Raw genomic sequence first — 12,846 nt, 5'->3', positions numbered from 1 at the left:
TGTGACTATTTGATTTTCGCCATTTTAACACTGACATTGGGGTTATAATAATGGTTATATTGTATAACAATTTTTTGTGCGTAATGTAAACTAACCGCTTCCTCTATTGCAGTAAGTGGGACGTCGAAAACAGCAAAAGACCCTTCGAGTAGTTCTCTTTTTGCTTAATTTTCTATTCATATTTTAAATTGTCATATATTAAATGTTTAAAAAGGGTAAGTTCTTTAAATAAAAATGCATTAAATTTCATTATTTTTTTTCTCCCCATTTTGGTATTATATTTATAAAAAATGTAATAGGTAACATAGTATTATTATGTATAATTTATGTTCTTAAAGCTAACACCAAGACATGTTTAGTCATTTAATCTATAAAACAACATTATATATTTGTTTAAAATTATATAATACTAGCTGCTACTCGTGACTTCGTCCACGGGAAAATAAAAAGTAATGAAAAAGTATATGCCTATGTTACTCTCTTATAACGTAGCTTTCTTTTAAATCGGCTGAGTAGTTTTTGAGTTATTTCAATATATACAAAGAATACAAATCTTTCCTCTTTAGTATAGGTAATATACGTAAAAATGAAACTTTATCCTATGAATTATTGTAATTTGTACGCTTTTTTATATTAAGATTTTTTTAAAATTATTGTTTTTGTGATTTAACATTTATATTGTTAGGAATAAAATTAGTACCGTGCTATAGAATTGGCGCAACTCTAGATTATCGGCATAAACGGCACGTCCCTAGCTGACAGCTGTCGATGTCACTAGAAGTATGGATAGATTTAGCGCGCATCCTAAGTCTTGACGAGAAGTATTGCTCTGAGTTAAAAGCGACAGTATCAATTAAATAAGTTGTCTAATAATATTTACGACTATAATATTTCTAACATAGGCATGTTATTTCAATACAATGTTCAAATAACATAATGCCTAATCAAACTTTGTATTATACAATAATGTTACAAAATATTGGAAACGGAAGTAGTAGTGGGTGGGTAGTTTTATAAAAATCTTTGCAAAGAGTGAGACAGTCCTAAGTCTCGCAGTCGCGCAGTTGCTATCAAGCTCTCTGGCCGTCAGTACCTCAGTTCCTTCAGTCGCTCAGGAGCTAAGGAGCTCAGTAATTCAATACATTCTAGTCGTCACCACGGACCGTTCGATATCTTTTACGTAGTTGTCTTAGTGTATTCGACTATCATATTTTTTAGAAAGTCATTCGTATCGAAATTTTTAACAAAAAATATAAGTTTAGGATAAAATCTTTTAGTAATTTACACAACACCAGCTCACTATATGTCTCCACTGAGCGGCTCGGCGTCTACCCTTAGTACGGTGACTAGGCCATAGTCAACCACGCTGCACTGCGGATTGACTTCACACATATCTATGTGCATTACAATGTTAACCTTCACCGTAAAAACTCAGGTAAATTATGTTAAATCTAAAATCGGTACGGCTGACCTACATTACAAGTCAAGTGATTAAACCACTGAGCCACCGATTTAAACATATCACATTATAATTATAACATTAAATATATATCTTATGTATAAAGTAACTTACATATTTACTTATCACATATAGTATTATTATAAATGCAAAAATTAAGATATATGGATGTTTGTAATTACGTTACTCTACAATGACTGCATAGATCTGAACGTAATTTTTCATAGATGTAGAAATCTGGAAGAATATATAGGTTACTAAATTTTTTATAACTCAAAGAGTACAGAGATTAAAACTATAAATACAATATGTTCACTGTTCACGGAGGTGTATTCCGTAAATGTTGCACTATCGTATAATCAGAATTATCAATAAATTTGAAATCAAAAGTGAGCCGTGAGCTGATCTGCAAGTCATCGTTTTTAATTGACCCCATCCCTATTCTTAAATCTTATTACTAAGGGAGTTTGTCTGGTGTGTCAGGTTCATTGATGTTTACTTATAATAACAAAAATAACCGTTAACGAAACATTGTTTATGTAAGACGGTTTTCCCATCCTACGTAAGATTATTTTTGACCCTGACGCTAAGAAAACTTATGTAACATTACTTACATTATATTTTATCTAAACGAGATAGATTAGTTTGACAAATGACGTATACGAAGTCATCATCATCATCTTCCCTCCCTTATCCTACTCCCGTAGGGTCGGCGCACCGGGTTTTCGTCCTCCAAAGCACTCTATCATCCGTCATCTCAGTCAGCACTCCCTTCTTGATCATGTCACCTTTCACGCAATCGATCTCTTTCTATGTCTACCTCTACCGGTGTACCTCCACATTCATAACTAACGTCCGTCTTGTTACATGCGATTCATCCCTTCCCATAACATGCCCATACCACTCTAACCTTTTACTCCTTATTTTCTCTACCACTGGGTGTACTCACAAACTTCTCAAATGACGTATACGAAGAATCGAATTAAATTTATATAAAGACAAATGCTTAATAGACAGGTATCGTAGTGACGACACTCATAGCGAATAATTATGAACTATCGATATTCGTTTTAAATAAAATTCATCGAAATTTACTAAAATTATTATTTTCTTAATAATTTAGAGGACAATTCCAGTATTGATTATAGTGTAGAGAATTTAGCGATGACAATAATAATAGTGAAATCCAATTCGAATACGTACGGATGTAGTAGTAATGTTAATTTAATCTCATTATTTGTAATGGTTCTGCATGTCATTATTATTTTGAGAAAACATTGTTTTTTTTTTTAATTCATGCTAAATTAATTTAAACCGAAAATGGAAAAATTCATGCCCGATTTTACACAACCCATCCCTACTAAATTGTCACATGAATTGTCAAACTAATCTATCTTATTTAGACGAACTATAACTTAATACACTTAAAATTACTTATTATAATAGCCGTGTCCGCGTATTTTTAGTTATCCGGGAAGTCTGCGCTTTGTTCGTATGCTTTCTGAAAAATAAAATGTTATGGTTTATGGTTTTGAATTTAGCGCTCTTGTTTCTACAAGGCGTGTGACCACTGACCTTTATAAATGGACAGGCTATAGTATTTTGTGTCTATTTGATTTTCACTATATTATGCTGGTTGCTGATACAGCTGATAATAGAAGAAATAAATTAATATAGAAAAAAAAGTAAAGAAAAACAACATCTTTTGTTACGTTATTCTTCGTCGTACTTCTATACTGATATTCTAAAAAGGAAAAAATTAAAAAGAAAGAACTATAAAGTATTTTTGTATCTAAATAACTCAAAAACCGACCGATTTCAAAAATTCTTAAACAATGTAGCTTATCCGTGAGTAACGTAGGCCATGTTTTTTATTATTTTTTTTAATCTCACGTGGACGAAGTTGCGTGTTTGTTTCTAGCTTTAATATAAAGTGTAAATATTTACCTTTATTTGACGTTATTGGTGTAAATATCTCACTAAACACTACCACGTCCCATCACATACAGGGGTACAGAAAAAGGTGCATCTGAAATTAAAAAAATAATCTATATCTATACTATTGTAATAAAGCATAAACACACCCTTCTTTGTTGCCTAAGATGTCAGCAATTACAATATATTTTTGAATAATTATTTTTTTTAATAAAAGCCCTACACTTGCGACACGCTTTAGGCTATACATTTTAATGCCATTAAACTTAAGGGGTAAATATTTTGGATAAAAACCCTAATGTGGGAAAGAGACCATAAGTTGCTGCCAACATCAAGGAAGCAAGGTTGTTATCATGTCATGTCAAAAAAATCGAAATTCACATTGGTACGGCGGGATTCGAACCCGAGACCTGTAGATTACAAGTCAAGTGCTTAAACCACTGAGCCACCGACGCTTGTAGCACGTGAATAAAATGTCCGACAACGTGCTAAATAAAAAGTTCACGTTTATCATAGAAGATAACGAAAGGGCAAAAGGTCATGCGAAAACGCCGATAATTGAGGCATTATTCTTGTAATGGAAAAAATGTAAGTGTTATTCATAATTTGCTACGTAACGGATATAATCAGTTATTAGGAAGTCGGAAAAAAAGGGTTATAAGTCAAACTTAATAATCTTAATATATTTTCTCTGCGGTTTATCTGTGTGCTTCTTTAATTGTCTATGCTATTATTATATAGGGGAAGTATTTGTATTTTGCATGTTTTGAACACAAAAATTCTTTCACTAATAAATAGCTACGTCAGGGGTGGCGACCCTTTATGCACCACGACCACACTAAAGTGGAAGCAATTCCGCGTTTCGTCTGATGAGTGGTGCCGGCCCAACTTTAGTCCCATTTCCTTCCCAGCATTTTACTTATAAGAAAACGATGGGAGAGAATGTGGATTTGACGGTGCAGGAGACGCATTTTAAGAGGAAATATCCCCTTTATGTGCGTCTCCTCCGTCGATTATGGATAGCCAACACATCCGCTATTGCGAATGTCTGGGCTTCTGTCGTTTTGCCATTTTGGCGGATTTAGGTGGCCGCTTGCTCGTTTACCACATTATGGTAAAAAAATGCATCGAAGTGCTAATTATGAAGAAACTAGCTTTCGCCAGCGACTCCGTCCGCACGGAATTAAAAAAACAAATGCAAGTAGCCTATATGTTCTTCCAGGCTATCCTCTACATATATGCCAAATTTTATTGAAATCCGTTCAGCCGTTTAGGCTACAAACTCTAACAAACATACATCCATCTATCCATTTAAACTTTCGCATTTATAATATTAGCATGATGTATGATGCTGTCTAAAACGTGCCATAAAATAATTTCGACTGATTATTTTTCAACTAACACACGAACACGAACACACAGGGGTAACACGAATGGATAAGATACGAAATGAGTATATTAGAGGAAGTTTGAGAGTAGCCCCAGTGGTAGAGAAGGTAAGGAGTAAAAGGTTAGTATGGTATGTTATGAGGAGGGATGAATCGCATGTTACAAGGAGAATGTTAGTTAAGAGTGTGTACATAGGTAGAGGGAGACATAGAAAGAGATGGATGGATTGCGTGAAAGGTGACATGATCAAAAGGGAGTGATGACTGATATGACAAAAACCCTACGGGAGTAGGATAAGGAGCATGATGATGATTATGGCAATTCTTAATTCTTAACAGTGGTAGAGCCCGCTTTAACATCTACGCACGGGCCGGCTCGCCCGGTGTAATACCACGACCACACAGAAAAGAGGCGTGAAGTGGAAACAATTCCGCGTTTCATCTGATGAGTGTGGTGTCGGAGGCTTAATTTTAGTCCCTTTTCCTTTCCACCCTTTTCTTAAGAGGAAAGGATGGGAGGGAAAAGTGGATTTGACGGTGGAGGAGATGCATAGGAAGGGGAAATGTCCTCTGTATGTGCGTCTCCTCCTCTGCAATTGCGGATGTTTATGGGCAGCAGTCGCTTTCCATTTCGGTGGATTCAGGTGGCCGCTTGCTCGTTTGCCACCTCGTATAATAAAAAAAAATTTCTATGGTGCAAGGAGCGTCGCGTTCGCTTTCAAAAATAAGTAACGCAAAATAAGAGTAATTTGTAAGTGCTTACCAGTCGATACTTTATGATAAAGTTCGAAATATTCTACACTATCCTTCAAGAAAACCGCCGTATTTACGTCGTAGTTATCTGCGTAGACAATTAATTTATTAACTAAACTATATTTAACCCGCGACTCTTTCCGCGTGGGATATAAAAATCGTAAGTAGCCTATGTGATACAGGTTATCCTCTACATCTATGACAATCATCGAAATCCCTTCAGCTGTTTTAACTAGCACACAGTAAATATTCGCATTTATAATATTAGCAATATAATATACGAGGTAACCTCTTCTGAGAATAAATAAATATAAGGGTATATACAACTAAGTTTTCGGTCAACCCTCCATCATCAACTTGCCCTTATCCCTTACGGAGGGTCGGCACAGTATGCTGCTCCATACATCTCTATCAGCCGTCATATCTGAATCCTCTCCTTTCTTAAGCATATCCATCCGCGTGGAATAAAAAAAATATATTTGAATGAAAAATTGATACTAAGTAACCAGCATACCACGCCTTAACTGAATTAAATAAAATTTATCTACGATACAGAATTTTTTTTTATAAAATAAGGTGGCAAGCGAGCAAGCGGCCACCTGAATCCACCGAAATAGAAAGCGACCGCTGCTCATAGACATCCGCAATTGCAGATGCGTTCAAATCCCGCGACCAATGTGATTTTCGATATTGCGGATTTTTAATGTACCCGACGTTCTTACGGTGAAAGAAAACATCATGATGCCTGCACAATTCGGCGAAGAAATTCAAAGATATGTGTGAAGTCAACCAACCCGCAGAGCAGCGTGGTTGACTATGACCTAGTCACTAACTTAGGGTAGGCTCCGAACCCCTCAGTGGGGACATATAGTGAGCTGGTGATGGTGGGATAAAGTGTAATGAAATAATTACCTTTTCTTTGTGTATTTTCATTTGAAGATATTTGTTTGACAGTAGATTGCAAAAAGGAGCTCGTTTCCGTATCGCTGTCAATTTCTGTAAAAAACAATCAGATATTTTAATGTATATCTATACTAATATAATAAAGCATAAACACACTACTTCGTGGCGTAGGATGTCAGCAATCACAGCATATTTTTTAAATTATTCTTTAATAAAAAGCTCTACGTTTACGTCACGATTTAAGCTACATATTTTCACGCTATTAAACTTAGGCGGATGTGTAAGGTAACGCAAATGGATAAAATACAAAATGAGAATATTGGAAGATTGAGAGTAGCCCCAGTGGTAGAAGGTAAGGAGTAAAAGGTTAGCATGGATGTTATGAGGAGGGATGAATGGCATGTTACAAGAAGAACTTAGTTATGAGTGTGTACACCGGTAGAGGTAGAAAGAGATGGATTGCATGAAAGGTGACATGATGAAGGGAGTGATGACTGAGATGACGTATGATAGAGTTATGTGGAGGACAAAAACCTGTTGCGCCTTACGGAAGTAGGATAAGGAGATGATGATGATGTACATTTGAGGAGGAGGAAGAAACCTAGTAACAAACATCCATACATATTTTCATAATGTAGATAAATTAGTGACGTAGTTGAACATACCTTTTTTTGTTTTTTTTCTTATGACTTCGGTGTATTTATCTGCGATTATCGCTTTTGGGGCCAACATTTTTTTATTCTCTTCAACGGTGGGATCTGAATGTAAAAAAAAGTATTACATGGCGCCATTTTGAATTTTACGATTGTAAAATTAAAATCATTCTTTGGTTAGGTTTTTTTTTATTACGAGTATATCACGAGCTGTTGCCCACGACTTCCGCGTGGTATTAGAAAACATACGAACTATATAAATTACAAAAAACTATGTATCCCTCGGGAACCGGACATGTCTCGGGGATGAAGCTTATCCCATGTGTACTCCAGACTTTGTTTTATATCTGTGCCAAATTTCATTAAGATATGTTGAACCGTTGCAGAATGATCATGTAAACATTAAAAAACTAAATTAATGAATCCTACGGGAACCGTAACTATTCCCGGGATAAAAAGTAGCCTATGTGTTCTTCCAGACTATGCTCTAAACCTGTGCCAAATTTCATGGAGATCCGTTTAGCCGTTTAGGCTACAAACGCTAACAAACATCCATCCATCCATCCATCTAAACTTTCGCATTTATAATATTAGTAAGAAGTAAGATAAGGCGGCAAACGAGCAAGCGACCTGAATCCGGCAAAATTGCGAAGCGACTGTCCATAAACATCTGTAATTTCATTTCGGTAGATTCAGGTGGCAGCTTGCTCGTTTGCTACCTTATAAAATTAAAAAAAATCTAATTTTGTTACTGAATTAAATTATAAGTTCAAAGTTATGTCAGTTGTTAAATATCAAATAGAATCATACCATTAGTTACAAAGTCAACTTCTGGGATTTCCGTTGTCTTCATTTTATTTAAAATATTCTTCACATAATCGTCATCATCTAAAATATAATTATTAATTTGAATGTGATAAAAAAGAGTTGCTCGAAAAAATTTCTTATTGCTATACTATACGATCCTTGTAAGTCTATACTAGTGTTCATCACCACTTGCCCTTATCCCTTACGGAGAGTCAGCACAGTATGTCCTGCTCTTCCATACGTCTATCAGCCTTCATATCTGAATCCACTCCCTTCTTACGCATATCCTGTTTCACACAATTCATCCATACTTCGGTCTTCCTCTACCTTTGTTGTCCACATTCATTTTTAACACCTTTGGTTTATGTCCCCATCTCGTCGCGTTATGTCCATACTACGCTAACCTTTTGCTTCTCAATTTCTCCACCACTGGCGATTCTTTTTTGCGAAACTTCCTCTAATATACTTTGACTTTTGGTTTTGATTGACAGTGGTAGAGCCCGCTTTAAAATCTTCGCACGAATGGGCCGGCTCGCCCCCAGCAATACCACGACCACACAGAAATAAGGCGTGAAGTGGGAGCAATTCTGCGTTTCGACTGATGAGTGTGGTGCCGGAAGCCCAATTTTAGTCCCTTTTCCTTTCCGCCCTTTTCTTATGAGGTAAGGATGGGTAGGAAAAGTGGATTTGATGTTGAAGGAAACGCATAAGAAGGGGAAATGTCCTGTTTATGTGCGTCTCCACCGTCAATGAAGGGTAGGCAACGCATTTGCAATTGTGGATGTCTATGGGCAGCGGTCGTGTTCCATTTCGGTGGATTCAGGTGGCCGCTTGGTCGTTTGCCACCTTATGTTATAAAAAGCACATTCTTAATTTTATCCATTCTTACCATACATCCATCTTAACATACACATATAGTATTCTATTATCTGCGATACTTACTAGTTTTTGAATTCATTAATATATCTTTCGTTGCATTTGCGATGATGTAAGATAAAACCATTGCGTCATCATCTAGAATAATAAACACACATGAGAATATGTCTATTTGCTTTAAAATCTATCTATACTATTATAATAAAGCGTAGACACACTTTTTTGTTGCCTGAGATGTCAGCAATTACAGCATATTTTTGAATAATTCTTTTTATAACAAAAAGTCCTACACTTACGTCACGCTTTAGGCTATATATTTTCACGCCATTAAACTTAGGGGGTAAATATTTTGGATAAAAACCCTAATGTGGAAACAGACCATAAGTTGTTGTCAATATCAAAGAAAGATTGCTAAGGTTTGTCATGTCATGTTGACATTTTACTCACGTTATTTGTTATGGTCATTATTAATTTGAGAAGGCAGTGTTTTTTTTTTTAAATTCATAAGTTATAACTATAAATCTATCGATTACAACTTCTATAAGAAAGAAAAACGAAAATCGATCAGATTCATGACTGATTTTACACAACCCATCCTTACTAAATTTGAAGTGAATTGTCAAATTAATCTAAATTATTTAGACACTATAGCTTAATAAGTAGTAGTTGACTCTCCTTTTGAAGGCCAGCTATAAATATCGATAAAAGAAAAAAATATACAGACGAATTGAGTACCTCCTTCTTTTGGGAAGTGTGTTACGGCATAACTTCGCCGCTAGTGGACCGATTTTGATAATTCTTTTTTTATCCGAAAGGGCCCATTGTTTTGTTTGATTTTTGGAGTCAAAGACTACGATGTAGTTATTTGTTGTAATGTACAAACGATGTGGATTACTAACCTGTTGTGTCAAACATCCGCGACTCGAGTTGAGGTAGGTATTGATTCATATAATTCTCTATGTCCTTTGCTAAATTATTGAATTCTTCCTTTATTGTTTCTTCAGCTAAGGTTACACCTAGAGATAAAATCAATATTGTCCTCACGAACCTATAAAGCAAACGGATATCTATCTATACTATTATAATAAAGCGTAAACACACACTTCTTTGTTGCCTAAGATGTCGGCAATTACAGCATATTTTTGAATAAATCTCTTTTTTTTAAAAGCCCTACACCTACGTCACGCTTTAGGCTACATATTTTCACGCCATTAAACTTAGGTAGTAAATATTTTGGATAAAAACCCTAATGTGGGAAAGAGACCATAAGTTGCTGCCAACATCAAGGAAGCAAGTTTACCAAGGTTTGTCATATCATTTGTTATTAATAATTTGACAAATGCAAACAATAAATTTTTAATGTCGTGCGGATGAAGCCATACGCGAACACCCAGTGCATAATATATACTAATATTATAAAAGACTAAACGGATGTTGAAGAAATTTGGCATAGACAAGAAGAACACATAGGGTACTCATCATCGTCCCCCCTGCCTTATCCTACTCCCGTAGTGGCGCACCTGGTTTTCGTCCTCCAAATAACTCTTTCATCCGTCATCTCAGTCATCAGTCCCTTCTTGATCCACATAGGCTAGCCATTTTAGTTTCTTTTTTAATTACGCGTGGAGGGAGTCACGAGCGAAAGCTAGTCTTATTAATATTATAAATGCGAAAGTTTAGATGGATGGATGGATGTTTGTTAGAGTTTGTAGCTTAAACGGCTAAACGGATTTCGATCAAATTTGGTATAGATGTAGAGGATAGCCTGGAAGAACACATAGGCTATTCACTTTTGTTTTTTTTTTACCACGCGGACGATAGCTAGTAGGTAAATAATAAAAGTTCGATATTTTTTTACATTAAACCGAACATCGGTGGAAGTTATTATTAACTATGTTCCTCACTGATGACGTAGTTTTTAATGGTAAGAGAATTTTTGAAATCGGTTATTTAGTTTTTGAGTTATTTCAATACATACAAACATTCAAATCTCTCCTGTTTATAGTATTAGTACAGATAAGGACATATACTCAGTGCTACGAAAATTCTAAAAACAATGAGTTTTGATAACCTTTAGAATAAACGTGAGATAAATATACCGTTTAGAATGAAAAGTTATAATCTCTTACAAGTAATAATTGAAAATATCGTTGAAAATGTTTTGTATCTCTGCTTTTTTTATGGAAATTTCGCGAACATACAAATTGAACACAGTAAATAGCAATCATCATCATCAACTTGCCCTTATCCCTTACGGAGGGTCGGCACAGTATGTGCTGCTCCATACATCTCTATCAGCCGTCATATCTGAATCCACTCCTTTCTTAAGCATAACCTCTTTCACACAATCCATACATACTTTCTTCGGTCTTCTACCTTTGTAGCCATCCACATTCAATCTTAACACTTTCTGGTTTATGTCCTCATCGTTTCGTCGCATATGTCCATACCACGCTAACCTTTTGCTTCTCAATTACTCCACCACTGGCGCTACTTTTAAAGTTCCTCAAATATACACAGTATATAACACATCTAAGAAAGTTTGAGATAACGGTTAAATTTGGTTTGAACATTTTTCGTTTATTTAAAAACTTTATTAGTTCAAATTAAAAAAAAATTATCAAATTTGGCACAGTTGTCGATAGTCTGGAAGACCACATAGGCTACTTACTTTCTTTTTTTTAATTCCACGCGGACGGTGTCGAAGGCGAAAGCTAGTGTTCATATAATTCAAATAACTAAAGTTAAATTTCTCACAATAAATAGCAAATTAAAAAGGCATTTATTCACCCAACAATTAACACAAATAAACTTAACTCACCGCATTTTGCTTTGTAATCACTGAATTGCTTTTAAAATACGTTCGAGATATAACACAAGCATCCACGTTCACTCTCCAAGGGCGACTGGCTCTTGAGAGCAAAAACACGAATCAAGCTACATATTTGTACAATTTAAGGCTCAAACGAACTATGCGGCTGTCTTTAAAAATCGCGTGAAAATTAATGCAAAATTACGTATATTAAGCTAACCAAACGCTTTTTTTTGTGACTGAATGGCCACTGTTTCCCTTGAAGAGACTCACCGGGCTTGAGGTGGCCGGGTGCAGAAGGCGCTTAGCAACCTCGTTTATGAGTAACTAAGCTCGAGGGCTCCCCCAGGAGGCTCTGCACGAGCTATTACTTCATTATAATTACTGGATTGGGTAAACATACCCTCTTGAGATGACATACAAAGATTACTGTTTTAAATTAGGTTACAATTTGTTTTAATGTTCGCTAGCCATCTGATGATTTAACGAATCGCATGTTACAAGGAGAACGTTAGTTATGGGTTTGGAAGGGTACCCGGTAGAGGTAGACCTAGAAAAACGTGGATGGATTGCGTGAAAGGTGACATGATCAAAAAGGGAGTGACTGAGATGACGTATGATAGTTATGTGGAGGACAAAAACCTGTTGCGCCTTACGGAAGTAGGATAACGAGGATGGTGATGAATTAGCAAACTTAAGAGACCTCTGGCGGTCAAACGTAACATCGTACACGTATTTTCAGGACACCCTGTAGATATTAACAGTGGTAGAGCCCGCTTTAACATCTTCGCACGAATGGTTCGGCTCGCCCGGTGTAATACCACGACCACACAGAAAACAGGCGTGAAGTGGAAGCAACTCCGCTTTCGTTTGATGAGTGTGGTGCCGTAGGCCTAATTTTAGTCCCTTTCCATTTCTACCCTTTTCTTAAGAGGTAAGGATGGGAAGGAAAAGTCGATTTGACGGTAGAGGAGACTCATAGGAAGGGGACATGTGCGTCTCCTCCGTCAGTTAAGGGTTGGCAACACATCTGCGATTGCAGATGTTTATGGGCAGTGGTCGCTTTCCATTTCAGTGGATTCAGATGGCCGCTTGCTCGTTTGCCACCTTATATAAAAAAGATGTGTTGGTTACAATGCAGCGGTCGAACGGCTACCCGCTTTGTGTAACATTATCCTAATACAATTGAGAGAATCTGAGCTTCATCGCAACTGATACTTTGCACATGTATAGTTCGATCTTAACACATCTTATCAGTCC

At 36.1% G+C, this 12,846-nt stretch overlaps 1 protein-coding gene across 1 annotated transcript; it reads right to left on the bottom strand.

Annotated features, from left to right (window-relative positions):
* Positions 1 to 2,788: 2,788 nt before the first annotated feature.
* On the bottom strand, positions 2,789 to 12,151 carry LOC106103935. Its single transcript, XM_013283852.1, has 8 exons — positions 11,596 to 12,151; positions 9,674 to 9,822; positions 8,841 to 8,912; positions 7,902 to 7,979; positions 7,104 to 7,196; positions 6,448 to 6,531; positions 3,407 to 3,488; positions 2,789 to 3,107 (listed from the first exon to the last, which is right to left on the bottom strand). The coding sequence occupies exons 1-7, from the start codon at positions 11,598 to 11,600 to the stop codon at positions 3,439 to 3,441; spliced, it is 531 nt and encodes a 176-aa protein (XP_013139306.1). The 5' UTR covers positions 11,601 to 12,151; the 3' UTR covers positions 2,789 to 3,107; positions 3,407 to 3,438.
* Between the last annotated feature and the right edge of the window lie 695 nt (positions 12,152 to 12,846).

This window comes from Papilio polytes, unplaced genomic scaffold (assembly GCF_000836215.1).
Source record: "Papilio polytes unplaced genomic scaffold, Ppol_1.0 DF823693.1, whole genome shotgun sequence".
Taxonomy (NCBI): Eukaryota; Metazoa; Arthropoda; class Insecta; order Lepidoptera; family Papilionidae; genus Papilio; species Papilio polytes.
Note: the sequence above shows the minus strand (reverse complement) of the source record. Positions and strands in the feature narration are given on the sequence as shown.

What these genes read in the sequence shown, in the direction of transcription:
- LOC106103935 (XM_013283852.1), bottom strand. An exon ending in GCGGATGTTTGACACAACAG is followed by an intron (nt 8,913 to 9,673) that starts GTTAGTAATCCA and finishes TTATTATTCTAG; the next exon opens with ATGATGACGCAATGGTTTTA. An exon ending in TGAAAATACACAAAGAAAAG is followed by an intron (nt 3,489 to 6,447) that starts GTAATTATTTCA and finishes TTTTAATTTCAG; the next exon opens with ATGCACCTTTTTCTGTACCC.